This window comes from Echiichthys vipera, assembly GCF_963691815.1.
Source record: "Echiichthys vipera genome assembly, chromosome: 11".
Classification (NCBI taxonomy): Eukaryota; Metazoa; Chordata; class Actinopteri; order Perciformes; family Trachinidae; genus Echiichthys; species Echiichthys vipera.
Genome location: NC_139836.1, coordinates 28,329,411 through 28,350,885, shown reverse-complemented (window position 1 = coordinate 28,350,885; position 21,475 = coordinate 28,329,411). Strand labels below are relative to the sequence as shown.

Here is a 21,475-nt window from a genome sequence, read left to right as displayed (position 1 = left end):
TTTTGCACTATTTGGTCTTATTAATCATATTTATTCACTCCATATTATATTATTACAAAACAAACAAAACAAGAACAACTGCACCATGTCATGTGGATATGTATATATGTCTATTTCTATTTCTTACATTTTTAAAATTTAACTTTATTGCTTATTTTTGCTATTTTTTATCTTATTTTGTAATATTCTGTTGGTGCTGTGACAAAAGAATTTCCTCGTCTGCGGGACATTAAAGGTTTTCTGATTCTGATTCTGATATATACAGTCCAAAGTCAGTGTCCAAGGGGAACCCTCTACTTCCCTAACTCTTTCCTCATACATTTCTTCAGTTTGGGTACGGTCATAGAGAAAAGTACAGTGGGGAACGTCAGGGACCGGTTCATATGGGTGCACTGAGTGAATCCACGGTGTCCATTGTTGATACAGTTTCAAAACATTGGTAATTGGCGGGTCTGGGTCCTCTTTCAATTGAGTCCAGTAAACGTTGGCCGACTGTTGCTGCTGATCAGGATCTTCCCCTAGGATCCTTTGTCCAATGTTACATCTTGAAGTAATTGTCTCTGAACAGTCTATTTTTACCCTATTAGGGAAATGAACTTGCACCCCCTGTGGGCCACATAGGATATGTGTGTATATACATAGCTTTGTTGAAACTGGTAACCAGCTATTTTAGTGGTGAGGGGTTCTGTGAAAGGGAGTGGCATTGGCTGTCCTCCAAATCCCACAAGGTCTATGGAATATTTGGAGAGCTGTTGACCGAACTGAGGTTGTATCAGAGTTGAATGTGTTGCTCCTGTATCGACTAAAAAGTTCACTTTTCGTTCGTTCACTTCTCCCGTAGCAAGGAGTCAGCCTCTCCCCTTGCCCTTGACCCTGGGCACCCCTAGTATTGGTCTGGATACCCGGTGCCTTGGGGCGACTGGTTACCTGGGGCCAGTTGTGGTTGTGATGGCACCTGCTGTTGTTGCCGCTGTGGCAGGGGTCCCCCTTTTGGTAGACCTCTCTGGTTTTGTGGACAGTCTCGTGCCCAATGTCCATGACCTCCACACACGAAACACCCATTGTCCCTAGCCCCCGGTGATCCGCCCCTGCCCCTTCCATAACCTCCTCGAGGATTAAAGCCTCGTCCTCTTCCTCCTCTATAATGTGATTGTGGTGGGCCCCATGGTCCTGGTGGGTTCCATGGTCCCTGGGGAGGGGGTCCTGCATAGAATTGGCCTGCAACTGGGGCAACTGGAACTGGGGATTCCTATTGGCGCTGGCTCGGCCTGTTGTTGGTTCATCTGATCTTGTGTCTTTGCATTAGCTGCTTGTTTGTGGCTTGTGCCTTCCTCTCTGGCTTTTGCTAACTGTAATTTGGTCAGATATATTTTAAAATTCTCTATCTCTGTTTTGCTCGCAGCCTTTCTTTCATCTGCTCTACGCATGTGATGTTGAAGTGTCCTCATCCATATGTGTGGAGGCTCTGTGTCTGCTCTGGGGTCATCCTCCATCTTTGCCTGCACTTCCTTATCTGTTCCTTTCATAAGTGCAGCTTTAAACATTGATCCCTGCAGTGGATCTGACCCTGGGTTTGTTCCTGACCTTTCCTGCCAGTCTTTCCTACATCTAAATCTAATTGGTCTGTTGTCCCTAATCCGTATTTCTTTCCAATTAATTCTGAGTTCTGTAGGAAATGCTGCTACATTTTTAACAATGTTTCAATTATCGCTCTTTACCACTTATTTAGTTTGTACTTATTTTATTTCATATCCTGCTAAACTGCACGCTGCGTATTGTTGTATATTGTATAAACCTGCGCTTAACCACAACGTCTGTTGCACTCTGTCACATTAGTTATTGTTTGATTTATTTGATGTTAGCTTTATTTTATTTTATTATGTTTTTATGCTTATTGTTACTCTGATCCTTTCTCACCTTTGTATTGAAACTGTTGCACAATAATTTCCCTCAGGATAAATGAAGCTTCTTGAATCTTGAATCTTAGTCCTCTCACATCACCTATAATGGGATACTGTGACTCTACTAAGGAGCTTTTCATAAAATCTAATATTTTAAATTTATGGATATAGTCAAGCTAAAAATACTTGAAATCTTATTCAGAGCTGTAAAAAATATTTCTTCAGTTATTCAATCTTTATTTAAATTAAGAAACAATTGCTATAATTTAAGAGGACTGCTTCGATTTGAAACAAGAAAAGCAAGAACTAACATTAGACAAAGATGCGTGTGCGTGTCCGTTATTGGTGTAAAAATGTGGAATGACCTTAATGATAAACTGAAAGTAATTACAACACGACCGATATTTAAAAGACCTTGAAATTTGAAAATAATTAATGCATATGTATAAATGTTATAATTGGAAAAGAGCAAAATAAATAAAGGAATAAGAAAAGGGGAAATGTTATTCATTTTAATACATGGAAATGAGAAAAAAGTAAACCTTATTCAAGCAAATATGAATTTTGATTTTGCAGATTTTGATTTTTGCTTTGTGAGTATGTGTATGTATGTTTACATGTATAATATGTTTAAATGTATATAAAGTAAGTAAATTATTTCATTTATTTAGGTATAAATAAATATACTTTTAATCAAATATATGTTTAATCATAAGTAAATACGTTGTGTTTAAACAGTCAGAACTGTGATGTTAGGGTGGGCTAATAAAAGCAAGTTGCTTCAGCCCCTTTAATCCTTTTTTTTTTGGTTGAAATTGTCAAAACGTTATGTCATTTTATTTAACATCTGATGTAGAACAAAAAATTTAAATTCATTCATTCATTCATGGTGAGCTCTGTGCCTACGGTTAGACCAGCTAATTTCTGTAACCATATTCCAGCTCTGTCACTAAGTGGTGGTAGTTGTGCATTCATGTGTTCCTTGTCTGCTAAACTAAATGGTTTATATATATCGGTGGTCCTGTCCCTAGTCTTAGTTCCTGGTCCTCTGCTTTCGCATTCTGACCATAGTATCTCCTCTTCCTCCCCCTCTGAGCCAGAACTCATCATACTGATTTTTTAGATTTACGTGTTTGTTTTTAAATCCCTGTCTCTTTCTCCCGTGTTTGTCGCTTTTCTGGCTTCTACAGTCATAGTCAGAGTGGTCTGAGTCAGTTAAGTCGGTCTCAGGTTTGGGTTTTCCTGCTTTGTGTCGCTGTCGTGTGTGCTGCTGCTCCCTCTATTTCTCCCTCTAACTCTTCTCCTAGTATGCCTGACTTCCCATGTTCCCTTTCATACTTTTTTTTTCTCATACTGTCTCTCCGAAAGCCCCTCCTTTCTGTTGTGCCCTCTCATGCAATCTCTCTTCCTCACATCGCGCTCCTCTCTGACGCTGTCTCTCCTCCTCCCACTGTCTCTCCTCTTCTGTCTGAAGTCTCACCCTCTCAGATTCACCTGTTATTATACTATAGTCTTTCTTCCCTCTTTTTCGTATCCTCATAATCTGCGTTTCTTCTCATTCTTACCTTCATACTTCCTTCTGCCTCAATCGTAGGTAACTGTAAAGACAAATCTGGATAAATTCTACTTGCTGAAGGGGCTGATGGTGACGGGGGTGGGTGTGGATAGGGTGGGGGTACTGTTTCTGCCTCCTTCTCTTCTGCCCTATTTCTCAGCTGTCTCTACACTCTCAGCTGCCAGTCCGGCCATATGCAAATCTGCTCTTCGCTCCTCCCTCTTCTCCTATTCCTTCTCCTCCTTCTTTCTCTTATGCCACAACCTACTCAGACCATTATTTCTGTTTCCCACTACTTCTTCACGTGCTCTGTCCTCTTCTAACTCCTCCTCTAACTGAACCATATATTACATACATATACATACATATTTTACCATATTCTCTGGCTCGCTTCACCCGTCCTGCTACTCGCTGCCAGTATTCATCCCAACATAATCCTGGGCCTGTAAATTACCTTTAATATAGCACATCATATTCCCAAAATGTGTAGTTGCATTTTCATGAGAAATCTCTTAAAATGTGTAGTTGCATTTTACCGTTACTTCCTGTTTTTAGGCTTGTGCTTTTATTTTGATAGAGTGTAACCGGAAACGGAAAAAAAGAACAACTTTACAGAAAGTTAAGTGTATTGCAAACGGGTCTATCAAAAGTGCAAAAACTCAAGGAAATGTAAACCGACAAGTTTGTTAAGCACCTGGTGGATAAAGGCACAAGGTTTGTCATCATTTTGTTTCATGTGGTGCTTAATGCGTTATCAAAACGGGATGTCCTTGTGTTGCTTTGCATCGTTTTATACAAGTCTATTTTAAGCTTTTAATTTAATCAGTAACGCTGTTTTGGAGCGATTCAGAGCATCTGTCTTTCTGAAGGAGACAATTATTTCATTACACTGCTTGCTAGTTTTTAATAAATACAGCATTATTTTTGTGTGCATTAACAATCTTTGGAAGTTAAAGCTGCAAACTGATATAATAACTGTTATAATATCATTTTTTTTAGTTAAATATGTTTGTTTATTGCACTCTATTCTGAGTTTGTAATTAAGATAAAATAGGTTTAAAGTATATTTCATGATTGTAAATGACAATTCATTTTCTGTAAAAGGTTAAAAACACACTATTTTGATATTGTTGAACATGATATTATATAGATGGTATTATTTATTTATTTATTACATATTATTTTTGTTTCATTCCATAGCTCTTACTCTTATTGTTCACGTTGTGTTCACGGTGTGTTCAGAGTCTTCAAGGTGTCAAAAGATTTAATGGAGCAACGGTATCATCTATTTTGCCCAAAAATAAACACTTGTGAACCATCAGTTAAAGAGTCCGACCATCAATCAGCCGGGACGCTACAGGGCCTGTCATAGTTATTTCAGCTGTTAAAGTACTATTCACAGGTATTTATTTATTCTTTATTCACACACACTCGTTATCCGGTCAGTGGATCTAGTCCCCAGTGATCCTCCTCTCACTCAAGCTTCTACTCTACCGTGATAGAGCGGAGTGAGACGATATAAATCACTACTTTTAATGACCAAAAGCCGAGTGTCACAGCCCCGTTATTTATGTACCCCCAGATAAGAGAAGACCAGTGGTGAGTTTAATCGTCAGGCTTTTCTGTGATGTCTGCAACAAGCTTCTACTGACAGTGTTTCACCATCAGCGGCTACAGACAGGGTGTATCCACCATCACAGAAACCTACTCACACTTTTATCTGTTTGTGTTCTCTATTATCCTCGAAACCTCCCATACAACAATCCCACAAACAAACACAGTTTTTAAGTATTTCTTATACTTTGGTTCCCAGAACCTTTAGGTCCCAGACCTACAATTTTTTCTTTGGTTCCCAGAACCTTTAGGTCCCAGACCTATGGTGGCTTTCTAGGCTCACCTAGGGGCTATCCCCCTGTGGCGCTTTTAGTCCTTAATGCCTAATGTATATTCGAGGGTCTCTACAGCCTCCGGCCTTTCTGCGTTCCCTGAACGTCTTACTGAGCACCGTTTATGCGCCTAGGACCTGTCGGGATTTATGATCCCAACACTCCTTTACCTTTTACTTATACTGATTCCAAATCAGTTTAACAGGCCTTTTTTCAATCGTCAGTCCCCCGGCTAAATTTGGATCAAATTAACCTCTAGGAAACATACTGACATTCTCCACCAATTTAGATTTTAAGGCCGAATCACAGTCTTCACTTCTTAAGAAGAATAGGTGACTGCTTACCTTTTGTCAGTGATGGGCCCTTGTGGAGAAGTTCAGTCGGCCCCAGGAGGTTCCCAGTGACTCCGCGTGGTCACCGGTCCAACCTCTGCAGCTCCTTTTACCTGAGCCTCCTTGTCAGAATCACGTCCGGGGTCACCAAGTTTCTCTGTAGGAATTTTACACAATACTTTTCAGAATTTCACACAAATCAAAAGGACCTAACAGAGTTATATATTGCGTAATTCAAATTCTACAGGAGGCTTTCTGGAGTCAGCAGAGTCGTTGGTAGTTTAGTGCGCCAGCAGGCATTTATTAGCAGGAGGACATCGGATGATACAGACGTCTGGAGAAATGTTCTAGTCTCTATCTAGAGTAACTGTGAGCACACAGTACCCGTGATCAGAGGCAAGAAGTTCTGATATCTATTCTAACTACTCCAGCATATAAACTTGTTACAAAGGCGTGGTTATGTGTCTGCTTGTGCGTGCATATGTGTATTTCAGAAGTAGCAGTTGCTCCAGCCTCCATCTTCCTCCCTGTGCGTAGGAGTAGCCTCTGTAGAGCAGGAGTCTTCTTCTTTATCTGTGAAGAAAGCACAACACGTACAGCAATTTCCCTAATCTCAACTAACTTTGCCAGGTGCATATTTGCAACATGGCTAGTTCATTGTCTTTGTGACCTTGACCGACTTACTGTTCCTGTGCTTTTGGAGAAAGCAGAAAAAGATTGAGTCAAAAGTTTGTGTGCTTTTGGAAACAGAAAAGTTTGAGCTTGGACTAATAATCACTATCACACTTTAAATGATCATACCTAATAATCACACTTATCACATTCTTATTAATCATTACTAATAAACTCGCTAACATATGATTATTAATTCTTCAATCATTGATTATCACACTCTTATTAATCATTACTAATACACACACTAACACGTGATTATTAATTGAATTATTACTAATACACACACTAACACATTGATTTTTAATTCTTCAGTTCTTATGACTGAAACACTTATGCCGGTTCATGTGGACGCTGACAAACATAAAGAAATTAAGCTTACGATGCACAGTTCATGTTTTCGTCCAGCTGAATCTTCACAGCCATTGCCATCCCTCCCACCGGGTCGTCGACAGCATCGGAGGAGCTGTCTGCCTCACATGTGTGTCGGCTTCAGCTTCAATATCTCACTCTTAAACCCGTCATATCACCGGGAAAATCAGAGCACCCTAACGTTACACGGCCACGTAGAGCTGCAGCGGGTTCTCCACCTCTCTCTTCCTGTTATAGGACAGACAGTCCGTCTGTCCAATTAGGAGGGTCCATCCTCTGATCAGAGAGACCTACCCTTTCCGGTTTGAGTTAATGTTGTTGTGATTTTGGATTTTTTGTTGTGTTTTTGGGATTTGTCGTTGTCGTTTTGGATTTGTCGTTGTGTTTTTGGGATTTGTCGTTGTCGTTTTGGATTTGTCGTTGTCGTTTTGGATTTGTCGTTGTGATTTTGGATTTGTCGTTATGGATTTGTCGTTGTGGTTTTGGATTTGTCGTTGTGATTTTGGATTTGTCGTTGTGATTTTGGATTTGTCGTTGTGATTTTGGATTTGTCGTTGTGTTTTCGGATTTGTCGTTGTGATTTGCCCCTCAGGGCCACAGTAGATAGCTCTTAAAACAGTCTAGTTCTAGTTCTTTTCCTACAGACAGATTACTTGTTCTTCTTGTCTCTACCTCCATGAATTGGTGTCATTCAAAGCCTCAAGATAAACATAATTTTTTGTTTGCTTAAGTTGAATGAATTTAAATTTGCAAGGAGGTGTCTTGCCTCAACTCATCCCTCACATAAAACGAAGCAGTATTAGTGGTTAAAAAATAAGTTTTAATGCCTTCACCGTACTGCCCCGATGCTAGCCAGTGTTAGCCACTTTTGTTACACAAAAAAAAACTGTCTTGATGGCTTATTTGATGTATGTAAATGTCGAAAAAGACCATGGGATGATTTTGCGCCGGAATTACACTTTAAGGTCATTCATAGCAGATAACAATCTTTACGATAAATTATGTTTCCCCAATCAGGCAGTTGTGGAAATACTGTATCGTTTTTAATGAACATACTGTATGGACTGATTGACTGATTGACCGATTCAGTCCCTCGACTAGGAGGACATAAAAATGTATCAGCAAGCTTGGACATTTCATGTAAAAAACAAATGAATCATCAAGCATTAGGACACTTTATGCTATGCACAACCACAGCCTCCGGCACTGGTCATCTGTTGGTCAAACACCTGGTCAGACATGAGCTCTGCACACTTACAAGTGCATACTAATGGCATTATAAGTCAGTGAAATTTTGGACGCGACCACACTGTTACCAACGTCTGCACCACCCTTCTTCCTCAACCTTATTGGGATATGTCATTATGTGGTTTCCTGCCATTTCAACACAGCTTTCCCCACCCACCAAAATGATACTGAATTAGGGCTGTGAGGGCAACAGGCCTGATGGTTGTTTCCCCAGAGCTGCAAATAAATCTCTTCTCTTTAACTGCGGAGGACGAGGGATCAGATTATGACTTCTTTGAGAGGTTTATATGGATGTGGATATACAACCAAGGTATCTATTAATAAGATAATCAAAACAGGCTCAGGAAGTGTAGAAATTTTTAAACATATTTTGGAATCCTAAAAAAAGAGTCATTACACTCTGGCGTAGAGTCAACCAGCCGACTTTCCTACCATACATATTTGACTCCCTGTCTGCACTGATGCTATAATTATAAAGCGTTTAAGTACGGTACTTCAATTTGAAAGGATGGAAACTATTTTTTTTGATGGAGTACAGAGGATGAGCAGCTTAGGGTTAGAAACTGCCCTGTATTCCAGTGGTAGAACAGCGGATGACTTGCCGAGGTGAACAGGCCATGGCTGGGTCGGGTATTGTCTTTTAGTGTCCTTTGGACAGGCACCTCACCTGATATCACTGAAGCTCGGTAGAAGTGTATCAATTATGTTCTTTGTGGTAATCACCCGCAGTCCTCTGGCCCTGGGCTGTGCACATCACATGCCACTTTGTAATGTTTCCAGTCAGGATGCTTTCTTTTACTCCTCTGTAAAAGACAACAAGAATTTGGCGGGGGAATTTTTCTTTTTTTAAGTTCCCTTAAGCTGTTTCTTAGCTGAGAGATACATTAAATTATATGTAATTTAGCTGACACATTTATCCAAAGGGACTTCCAATAAGTGCATTCAACAATTAGGGTACAAACCAGAAGAGCAAGTTATTAAAAGTAAGTGTGGTAGCTTCAAATGAGAGTGCTACATATGAGTGCTTTTGTTAAAAAAAAAAGTTGATGGCGAGCTGGTTCCACCATTTGGAAGCCAGAACAATGGTTTTCCTCTCGGTGAGGGAGCAGAAAGCCGATTGGTCGATGCAGAGCGAGGAGGGCAGGCTGGGGTGTAAGGTTTAATCATGTCCTGGATATAAGCAGGGCCTGAGCCGTTAGTAGCTTGATAAGTAAGTGCTAGTGTCTTGAAATGGATGCCAGCAGCTAGGGAGCCAGTGAAGGGATCTCAGTTGTCCTTCCTGGCTCCCTTACAAGATGGCAACAGAGCTAATAATAATAATAATAATAATAATAATAATAGGAATTTATCCATCTCCTATTGTGCCTCAATTTATCGGATCGGAACATATAGGGTATGGAATTCTTCTGCAGATGCTCTGTATTAAAATGCGACAAAACTTTTGTATGGATGTCAGTTTTTAAGCCACAACAAAGGCCAAAATTGTAGCCCGCTGATTGGGGTAAATTTCTTTTGCCATGCAATTTGTGCAAAATGAAATGACCACAACTGTAACATTAATGCTTGATTGAATGAATAGAAACCCCAATTGTCTTACCTTGGTGTGCAAATCAAGAACAATTCACCAGCAATGTAAAATTATCTGCCAATACTAGCCACAGAGCCTGTGTTATCCTGGTGAAAACACAATTTCAAACTTAAGCAATTGTTGATTAGCCTTGCGAGACCATCCTAATCTTGCAAGCTCCATTTTATTTTACTCGCAGATCAGTCTTGTAACGTGTGACGGAGAAAATATGGAGAAGTTTGCCAGGTGACCGAACCAATCAGCATTGGTTTTGAGGCAGATTTAAGTGTGACAACAAGAAGCTACTGTTCAGTGTAAATAACATGGAGGCTCCCGCAGATGAGATGAGCGCAGCTATGGAGCAAGCGGCTCACTAACACTTTTTTCTCTTTCATCCTTCTGTTGGAATATGGACCGGGCACCTGAAATTGTGCCTTTTATCCTTAAATTTGCGTTACACAAACGGCAAATATCCTTTAACCACATGTTGTTTACTTTCTGAGCTTGGCCCCGATGCTGCTTCGTTGTTCTGATTGGTTGATTTGGCCCGTATGTTGGTGATAGACAGATGGTTTATCCAATGAAGTAACAAGTATTTTCGTCCATTCTCAAAAGATTTCCAAACGAGAGTTCCCAGATGGATCTGCTGAGCAAATGAGACTTAATCCATCTGGCGGAGTATTACTGATCACTTGCAAAAAAAAACCCTGAGAAAGATACCCTGGACCCTCCAGCGGACGTCCATGCTAACAGACAACATATATTAGAAAAACTTTTGAGTAATATATACAAGATCAAAAATACCAGACTAATGTGCAAAAGAACAGATTGTCTGTGGTTGACAGGCTCTCCAAGGAATGCATTGTATAGTTTAATGATCACAGGCAGGAAAGATTTCCTGTGGTGCATCTGGGTGCGAGGAGTCTTCTGCTGAAGGTGCTCCTCTGCTGGGCCAGTGTGTCGTAGAGAGGGTGGGAGACATTGTTCAGGATAGACTGGAGCCTGGACAGCATCCTCCTCTCTTCCAAGATCATCAGGGTGTCCAGCTCCTCCCCCACGACATCACTGGCCCTCCTGATCAGTTTGTTCAGTCTGTTGGTGTCTGCGACCTTCAGCCCACTGCCCCAGCATGTGACAGCCTCTGTGTTTCTAGTCCAGTTCAACTTATTATTGAAGTACAGCCCCAGGTGACTATAAATTGTCCGTAGGTGTGACTGTGAGTGTGAATGGCTGTCTGTATATGTCAGCCCTGTAATAGTCTGGCGTCCTGTCCAGGGAGTACCCCTCCTCTCGCCCAGTGTCAGCTGTGATCTGCTCCAGCCCCACAACCTGGACTGGGATCAGCGATTACAGCTGATGGATGGATGTCATCAAGATGCGGCTATTTATGTGTCAGGCCTGGGCAGGAATGAGGACTCAGATGCGGAGGTACATAGGTTAAGCTGCCGTTTATTCTTAAATCCAAAATGAGCTGCACTGAGCTAATAAAACATAAAACAAAGTCGCTCCGAACAGGAGGAAAACAAATATCAAAATTGAGCTGCACTGAGCTAATAAAACATAAAACAAAGTCGCTCCGAACAGGAGGAAAACAGGGCTGACAAAAAGGGCAATCAAAATTCAAAATCACTCTTCTTCAGAGGAAAATGGAAAACACAAAAACCTTTGCTTGACAATACTCAGACTTAAAGACTGGAACAAGGCTGTGGAAGGGGCTGGAACTTTTCGACATGACGGACGAAATACTCTGGCAACAAGACAGGGGAAGACACGGACTATATACACATGAGGGGGGGGGGGCACAGGTGGAAACAATCATTGATCAGAGGAGGACGTCAGACCAGTGACACAAGAGGAAGGGCAAGTGACCTGAAACGAGAAGAGAGATACTCTTCAAAATAAAACATGAAATTCATAAGACAGAAAACCCAAAGACAGGACAGTCCTAACCGCGGTGTGACATTATGGATATATTGTTCTGACATCAAGATACTGTACACAAAGTAGCTTTACCAGCCTTACATGTTGCCTCTTTTACTCACTGACACTGAGTTTCACTCAAAATACAGTAGTTAGATTATATCCTAATCTGAATGAAATGCGCTGCTAACCAAACATTTTTCACTCAAAAAACACATGGGCCAACAATTTACTGGAAGTCAATGGTGTGCCCATTTATCCTTCCAGTAGCTCGCTACTCTTGTATCCCATGTGGTACAAGGTTGGCAGCCAGGTTTAGTCTGCACACATCATGCGAGGCAGGGCAAGCCACAGAGGGGTGTCAGTGAGTGGTTGTGGCGAGAGGAAATAACTAGGCCATGCACCGGTCCTTAATAGAAGTTAATAACCCTGCTCACAGATGTTTGCAGGACACTGCCAAGCTCAGTGAAATGTGAAATGTCACATCGTGTGTGTGTGTGTGTGTATGTGTGTGTCTGAGAAAATCTAAAGTAGTTTCAGATCTTGAAGGTCTGTCATGAATGCAGTTATTGTTGTCCATAGGGGTTATATGGCCAAAATATCATGTATTTTTACAGCAAAATCACGATTTTTCTGCAATATAACAAAGCATTTAGACAAGAGAACCTTTCTGAACAGATTTGAATCAGTTTGAATATGAATAAGTGTGGACAGACAACGTTGATGCAACGCGATAATCTGAAGCTTGCATGCTGTCAAGACAAGGTAGTTTTGTTTACATTTTCTTCCCGCTATTTTTCTTCCCGATTTTGAATCAAACAGGATGGGGAATGAGATATCCTTTTCACTGACTGTAGTTCGCTATGATTGGTTTATGATCGGTGTGTGTTTAGGGCATTGCATGAAACGGACTAGCCAACGTGTGATTGGGCGGAGGGAGGAAAAAACCCTGAAACCCAGCAGTGGATAGAATGTGCGCTATAGACGATACTACGATCTCTTTGCTTTGGCAGACTTACAACACGTTCTAATCCTTCACGATCTAATATCGTCATATCGCTCACCCCGAGTTCTCCAGTTCTAGTGTTATGGCCGTTAAGTTGATCGTTACAGACAGTATTGCCTTGTTATTGAATCTTTTTTCATTGCAGACCTCATTCAGCCGTTATAAATACGTCTGAGTTTATTTGTTTGCTGCTATAAAAACAAGCCTTTGAAGCCTTTTCCTACCACCAGAAAATGAATCATGCAGTCTATACTGATGAACAGAGAGAGTGCCAAAACTCTTTTCCTGCTCATGTGATGGAGGTTTTCATTTTCTTTATGGAGATGTTTTTGGTAAGACAGTCAACTTTTCAGGCTGTGCTCCATTTGAATTCTTAATCCTCCTTAAAGAAAATCAACAGTTTATTATAATTTGAGTGTTACTTTAGTACCTCTGGCTGTCAGTTCTGTCAGTAGAACTGATAGCCAGAGGCACCATTACTAAAAAGAGGTCCAACAAGATGGTGTAGTGGTGTCTTGACAAGTGGGTATACTGTGGCTTAGAAAAAAATCTCTCAAGCACAGTAAACAGCACAGATTATATTAAAGATTTAAAACACCTAACTTGGAGAGTATAATGTTATCATAACTGATGACAGGAATAAAACCCACGTTGAAATAAACTGTTGATTTCCACTCACCAATGATGGCTTTGAGTAATCCCAGGTATTGTGCAGGAATATGCAGCAGAGTGTGTACTGGAATCATCAGACAGACTACTACTACAGTTCACAATGATTGGTTGTTGGTGAAAAACTGTGGTGGTTATTATAACCCTATAAATATAAACTGTAATAATGGCAAAGATCAAGTGCCATTAAAATAAGTTGATACATACACATGCATTAGTTCTGGGAAGTGTTTGCATGGATGATATTATGGGTTTACCATTCAAACCCATTTTGACTTACTCTACCAAAAGCACTGTGTTTGGTTCATGCATGTCACACTGAAACTTGATCCAACAGGAGACATCACTTCTGGAGTTCATATATCTCACAGAACTGGAGATGTTGGAGCTTATCTCGATCAACAAGTTATGGAATTTCAATTCAGTGGATTTTGATGCCAAAAAAATCAAAGTTTAAAGTGTAACTTCACCCTCTGATCTGAGCCTGAACTCACCCCACTGCATACTGTTGAAAAATACAAAAAAAGTGTGCAGAGGGCTCAGTTAGAGGGTGTTAACATTATTTAATATGATGATATAGAGACGTCCCAACCGGCCGGCTCTACCTCAGCATTGGACTTGCAAAGTTAGGGCTGATGACATGTTGAGCCATTTTCAACCAATGACATGCTGATTTCTTTTTTATAAATTTGGTGAGAAATGTCAGTTGTAACACCAGCATTCATGTGGTTCATCACAGTACAGTCATATCATTTAGTTTACAGCTTAAAAAGCATGTTTAGGTGTTAACAGCTGTTAAAGGCCACTCAGTGCTGCTATAATATATCAATATAATATTGGACAGTTCTAACAATATTGACCAGTTATAATTAGAGATGCACCGATCCATTTTTTTCCGATCCATCGGATACCGATACCTGGGCTGAGCGTATCGGCCGATACCGATCCGATCCTACTGTTGAATGAATGAAGCGTATACCTGTCCATGTGAGTGAAGGCATCAGGCTTGACATAAACATTTAGCCTTGTTAAAAAAAGGTAACAAATGAACACAGATATAAATGTACTTAATATTATTTATTAACAAATAACAAAGTGTACATTAACAGCAAAAAGAAAGACATAACACTTCCATGTAACGTGCACTGCAAACAGATGTTTTAAAATGTAATCTAAAATATAGCAGCTGCCTGAAACCCAACAAACAATGGCTTAATTAACTTGTTCAAAAATGCAAAATAAACAGAAGTAACATGTAAACATTGTGTAAGCAGATATTCAAATTCTAATCTAATATAAAATATAGCAGCTAACAAATGACTAGATCGCTTTAACTGTATTGCTGTGTATGATATTAATAAAAAAAAGAATGACTGGATCGGAATGCTGGATTGGCCTCAATCATCTGATATCCAATCCAACTAATTAGTCAATATCTGAGCTGATTCGGGTATTGGATTGGTTCATCTCTAATTATAATATGCCACAATTATTCTGAAGTAGTGTTATATTCTTATACAGAAATATAAATGACAGTACTCACTGCTTCCACATTGCGTGAGAAGACATTACAGTCAGTTGTTATAAAGAAGCTTGTTCACTATTCTCGACGTGTGTGTGTGTGTAGCAGTTTATTTATATTAATTTATTAAGACAACTTACTGCATTTATCACATTATTTATCGACTGTTCAGCAGCTGAAATACTGGTCTAAAAAGTGAACTCCATTGCTTGAACCGTTGCATTCTGCTAATGTGATGTGGTGGTTTGATCGTGTTGTTTCAGATATAGATGAGTGCCAGGATGAGGGGGTTTGTACCAGGGGCCACTGCCAGAACACAGAAGGCTCATTTATTTGTCAGTGTGGGCTAGGCTTCAGAGTGACCCTGTCTGGAGACGACTGTGATGGTATGATATATCATTCTATGCTACTATATTAGTGAGATTAGTGAGAATCATAAACTGTGTATATTGAGTACTTCTTAAAAGAAGAGTTGCACCAGGCTTTAGTAATTCAGGCTTCAGGGCACTTTCACACCTGTAGTTGATTAATTACCATGGTTACAAAACCATGTTGTGGTGCTTCAGAATTTGTATATATACTAGAGATCAAAATTAGAGAACAAGTTATTAATAATTGATTTATTCTGAAATATTGTTCAATTCAATTCAATTTTATTTATAGTGTCAAATCATTACAAAAAATATCTCAGGACACTTTACAGAGTTGGTAAATACCACACTCTATGACTTATTTATGATTTACATAGACCCACCAATTCCTCCGTAGAGTACGGTAGCAACGAAAACCTTCCCTATAACAGACAGGAACGTGGGACAGACCCAGCTCTGTGGAGGACAGACATCTGCCTTGACCGGAGGAGAAAGAGAAAGATAAAAAAGATGGACAGAGAGAGACAGACAGACACACTTCCAGAGATGCAAGCAACCAAAGCGTAACAGTAACTATAATAATATCTATAGTAATGTGAATATGACTTATATGTTATGGCAGTTAATACAGAAGAATAGTGGAAACAAGCACAGCTTAGGTGATAGATTATGAAAATGATAATAATTATGGTGGAAAACATGATCAATGATGAGTAGTGGCAAAAGCAGCTATGATACAGCGAGACATACCGCTGATGGTGTTTTTATGGCTACAAATTTTATTTACAAATAGTTTATTAAACTAATGATAGTATATATGAGTAACAGTGATAATAGCAGCAGGAAGCGTCATGCAGGACCACGACAGCAGGCACCACCACGATCAGCAGAGACCTGCGAGACGACAGAGCACAAACAACTCCGGGGAAGAAGTTGAATTAGTAACATGCATTGATGAGACATGAATGATACAGACAGAGAGGAGAGAAGCTCAGAGTATCAGGAAAATTATTGTCCCCCGGCAGACTAGGCCTATAGCAGCATCATTAAGCAGAACAAACTCAGCTTTAAAAATAACAACATAGCTGAGGGCTCGTAAGCCCTAGCTGTAAGCTTTATCAAAAAGGAAAGTTTACTCTTAAATATGGGGACAGTGTCTGCCTCCCGAATAACACTTGGGAGTTTGTTCCACAGGAGAGGAGCTTGGTAGCTCAAGGCTCTGCCTCCCATCCTACTTTTGGAGACTCTAGAAACAACAAGTAGCCCTGCATTCTCAGAGTGCAGCGATTTAGTCGGGTAATACGGTACTATGAGCTCTTTAAGATACGACGGAGCCTGACCAATAAGAGCTTTGTGGGTAAGGAGAAGGATTTTAAATTCTATTCTAGTTTTAATAAGTAGCCAGTGCAAAGAAGCTAATACAGGAGAAATATGTTCTCTTCGATTTGTTTTAGTTACTACAAAAGCTGCAGCATTTTGGACCAACTGGAGACTCTTAACAGACTTATTGGAGCAGCCTGAAAATAAGTAGTTGCAGTAGTCCAGCCTAGAAGTAACAAATGCATGGACTAGTTTTTCTGCATCTTTCTGAGACACAATGTTCCTAATTTTTGCAATATTACGCAGGTGAAAATTTGCAGTCCTTGTCGTTAGTTTTATGTGAGAATCATAGGACATATCCTGATCAAAAATAACACCCAGATTCTGTTATTATTTTATTTTTAATTGTTCAGAATTTGACAGAATAGAATGAAAGAATAGGATGCTGTGGCTATATCACTGCTGTATTGCATATATAGTTTACTTTATTTTGTAAAAAAAAAAAAAAAAGAAGAAGAAGCAATGAGCAAAATTAGAGAACAGTAACCATTGTGTCAGAATAGTAGAATTCAACAATGTTTTCTTAGGACTATAGGATTCAAAAATGAACAGGAAGTGTAGAGACCACAGCTTTGAATGACTTCAGCACATCTACACCCACAGGACATCACTAGTTTCTCACACTGCTCTGGTTTGATCTTGGTCCGTTCTTCTTCTTTACACACTTTGGGTTCAGTCTTTCCCCAGTACTATGCCCAACATAATGTTTCCCATTAGACCCAAATAAATTGAACGTCCTCTCATCACTGAAGTTACTCTGGACCAGTTCTCCTCTGTCCACACAACATGCTCCTCAGCAAAGGCAAGTCAAGCCTTTTTATTTTTATTCCAACAATGAAGACAATTGTCACCAGGTGCCAGATTAACGCTAAATATGGATTAGAAAGTGTTCCCTATTTTTTATCCACAAAATAAAGGTTTTTGTTGAAGTGCCTTGGTTATTTAAAAAAAATGCCAGTACAGCAGTAGTATAGACAGCATATATTCTATCAAATTCTGTACAATAGAAAATAACAGTATTTCAGAATAAATCAATGTTAATAACGTGTTCTCTAATTTTGATCTGTTGATACTGTGTATATATATGTAGTGTATATATATATATATATATATATATATATATATATATATATATATATATATATTTACACTATTCATAAGCAGAAGGGTTTTGACAATAATATAGTTTTTGGATGTCATTGTATTTCAAAATGATTTGGACATAAAACCCTGGTTAGGCTGCTTTAAGGTCCTAGTATACTCCATCCGAACTGCGAACTATGGTTCGCATTCAGAATGCCCCTCCCATTTTCATTCTTGAACAGGATAATCCTACTTCAATTGCTTTATTCACAGTGGTCATTGTATTATAACAATTTCCATGACACTTGTTGTCCTAAATAATCACATTAAAGGGAAACGTAAAAAGGAAAAAATATATAATTATTAAATTTTGTTATACAACAACCCAAAAGAAAAAAATGAATCTATGTATCAATCGCACTCCACTTGACTGATGTGTGTATGTTCCAGATGTGGATGAGTGTTTAGAAGAACCTACCCCCTGTGAGGCTGTAGGGGAGTGTGCTAACAACATGGGCTCCTACACTTGTACCTGCCCCCAGGGATACCGCCAGATCAACGGCACCAGCTGCAGAGGTGAGCACTGGAGAAGGGGTACATCCTTCACCAACCACACTTACAGTGTCTGTACAATAGACTACAAATAAAGATGGACAATGTGTCTCTACTTCTTTCCACTTTACAAAAGTGAAGCAAAAATATTTACCATATTTTTCAGATTAAAAGTCGCTTCGGAGTATAAGTCTCATCAGCCGAAAATGCATAATAACGAAGGAAAAAAACATATATAAGTCGCACTAGAGTATAAGTCGCATTTTTTGGGTAAATTTATTTGATAAAATCCAACACCAAGAATAGACATTTCATCTTGAAAGGCAATTTAAAATAAAAATAGAATAGAGAACAACAGGCTGAATAAGTGTACGTTATATGACGCATAAACAACAAACTGAGAATGTGCCTGGTATGTTAACGTCACATTTTACGGTAAGAGTCATTCAAATAACTATAACATATAGAATATGCTATACGTTTACCAAACAATCTGTCACTCCTAATCACTAAATCCAATGAACTCTTCTTCCTCGGTGTCACTTCTGAACAACTCCGCCAACTCCAAGTAACAGGTAGCATCTTTTTTTTCACAATGCTCTTCTGCCATGACCCGCCCCCGCCGAATTTTGATTGGTTGATTTGTGTGACGATTGCTGATATACGCCTAGTCTCTTACGTGACTGAGATAAATAATAGCCCGGGCTATTATTTGATATTTTACGGTAATATGTTAATAATTTCACACATAATTCGCTCCAGAGTATAAATCGCACCCCCGGCCAAATTGTGAAAAAAACTGCGATTTATAATCCGAGAAATACGGTAGTATTATTAGTAGTAGCGATCGGGCAGTACAGTATCGACGTTGCGTCTAGTCTATACATCTGCCTGACCAATCGTGAGTCAGTCAGAGCTGTCAATCATGACGTTTCACTCAGTTTTTATAGCAACAAATAACTAATTAAAACCAAACTTATCAGAAAAATGAACACAAAATTACAGACACCATTTTAAGGAAAAAATATTTTACATGTATGTGATGTTTTGGCTTCACTATGAGGGAGCTGTGAAGTCATCCATCTTTATATACAGTCTATGGTGTGTGTACTGCTGCTTAGATAGATAAACACACGCACACACACACACACACACACACATATACACACACCTCTCAGTTGATTTCTCTCTCTGCCCTCCCAGATGTTGATGAGTGTGTGGATGAACAGGAGCTCTGTTCCCCCAACGGCGAGTGTCTCAACACAGAGGGATCCTATCTCTGTGTGTGTGAGAGTGGATTCACAGCCAGTTTGGACATGCCCTCCTGTGACGGTAAGATGCAACTATAAAGAAAAGAAACACACGCACACACACACACACACACACACACACACGTGATATGATTTTATTTAAAGAAAATATATCATATAGTTTTATGAAGAAAAAAAAGATTCAATAATTTCCTGAAACATCTGGCCACTGTATCAAACGTTACCCAAACAGGAGGCCTCTGACTTTTCCTCTTGTGCCTCCATGAGGTTGACATTTGTGGTTTGAGTGAAATGTCTTAATAGCGGTTGGATGGATTACCATGAGATTTCCGATGCGGTACCATCATTAGGTCAGAATTTTAATTTGTCAGAAGTAACGCCATTCCAATCTGCCTCCCCTGAAGTTTGTTGTTTGTTTAGTGCTTAAAGTTACCATGTTAACATGCTTATGTTTCTGCTTAACATCACGTTAGTATTGTCGTGGCCAGTATGTTAGCATACTGTGTTAGAACTCGGCTCAAATCACTGCTCTGTTCCGAATTACAGCTTCACACCCACACAACGTCCCTTGGGTCTTGTCATAATATTATATAATATTTTGGTGTTGGATGACATCCATATTACCTTATTGTTAATACCTAGAGATATACTGCTTAATTAAATATGTGAATCATGTATATGATCCCTGCATGACGAGTGCTTCTTTGCCTTATTTATATCAACTTGAAGGACTACTACAGCTACATAATCCTTTATTAAACACACAAATACTTTTAATTTCATTTTAGAGATTTGCTGCTTCAATATCAACGCTAAAGAAATTGTTTCACTGTTATGGAAAGTATTTATTTACATCTGATATCCTTTTTCAATAATTTGAGGTGCAGATCAGGATGAGAATATTTAGAGCAGTCCTTCTGAAACTGAAATCATGGCTAAAGACTGCCAAGAATAAATAATCTTCATATTAGGAATAAACCTTCCTGTTCATAGTTGAATAGTGTCGGCCTATGCTGCTGTATTTGAATATCGGTCTTAGTGGTGGGACTGGAGAGAGCCTGATATTTTCTGAGGTGGTACGTCATGTACGTATGTACAAAGTTTGAGAACCACTGTAGCCTGTAAAACATCAGAAAACAGTGAAAAATGCCCACAATTTTCCAACTCAAGTTTGGGGTTGTTGGTTTACTGCAATGGTGGAAAAAGTACCAGGGCTTAGTAAGTAGCAATGCACTGTAGAAATACTTGTTCATTGTTATGCTGATGATACACAATCATATTTGTTGATCAAACCAGAAGAAACCGATCAGTCAGATAAACTTCAATTGTGCATTAAGGAAATAAAAAGCTGGAGGCCCTGCAATTTTCTGATGTTAAACTCAGACAAAACTGAAGTTATTGTACCTGGCCCCAAAGGCCTCCGAAACTCAATATCTAAAGATATTGTTACTCTGGATGATGTGTGTTGTCCTCCAGCACTACAGAAAGGAATCTGGGTGTTATTTTTGTTAAGGATATGTCCTTCGATTCTAACATAAAACTAACGACAAGGACTGCCTATTTTCACCTGCGTAATATTGCAAAAATTAGGAACATTGTGTCTCAGAAAAATACAGTAAAACTAGTCCATGCATTTGTTACTTCTAGGCTGGACTATTGCAACTCCTTATTATCAGGCTGCTCCAATAAGTATGTTAAGAGTCTCCAGTCGGTCCAAAGTGCTGCAGCTCATGTACTAACTGAAACAAATCGAAGAGAACATATTTCTCCTGTATTAGCTTCTTTGCACTGGCTACCTGTAAAATCTAGAATATAATTTAAAATCCTTCTCCTTACCTACAAAGCTCTTATTGGTCAGGCTCTGTCTTATCTTAAAGAGCTCATAGTACCGTATTACCCGACTACATCGCTGCGCTCTGAGAATGCAGGGCTACTTGTCGTTCCTAGAGTCTCCAAAAGTAGAATAGGAGGCAGAGCCTTCAGCTACCAAGCTTCTCTCCTGTGGAACCAACTCCCAAGTGTTATTCGGGAGGCAGACACTGTCCCCATATTTAAGAGTAAACTTTCCTTTTTGATAAAGTTTACAGCTATGGCTTACAAGCCCTTAGCCATGTTGATATTTTTAAGCTGATTGATGATACTGCTATAGGCCTAGTCTGCCGGGGGAT

General features: G+C 39.4%; 1 protein-coding gene across 8 annotated transcripts in view; it reads left to right on the top strand.

Annotated features, from left to right (window-relative positions):
* Nucleotides 1-21,475, top strand: part of ltbp1 (latent transforming growth factor beta binding protein 1) — a 220,520-nt gene that overhangs the window by 164,873 nt on the left and 34,172 nt on the right. For all 8 annotated transcript variants that reach the window (XM_083922851.1, XM_083922848.1, XM_083922847.1 and 5 more), the window contains 3 exons: nt 14,914-15,036; nt 17,935-18,060; nt 19,240-19,368. In XM_083922851.1, coding sequence (XP_083778977.1) covers nt 14,914-15,036; nt 17,935-18,060; nt 19,240-19,368 — 378 coding nt within the window. The remainder of the gene's footprint in view (nt 1-14,913; nt 15,037-17,934; nt 18,061-19,239; nt 19,369-21,475) is intronic.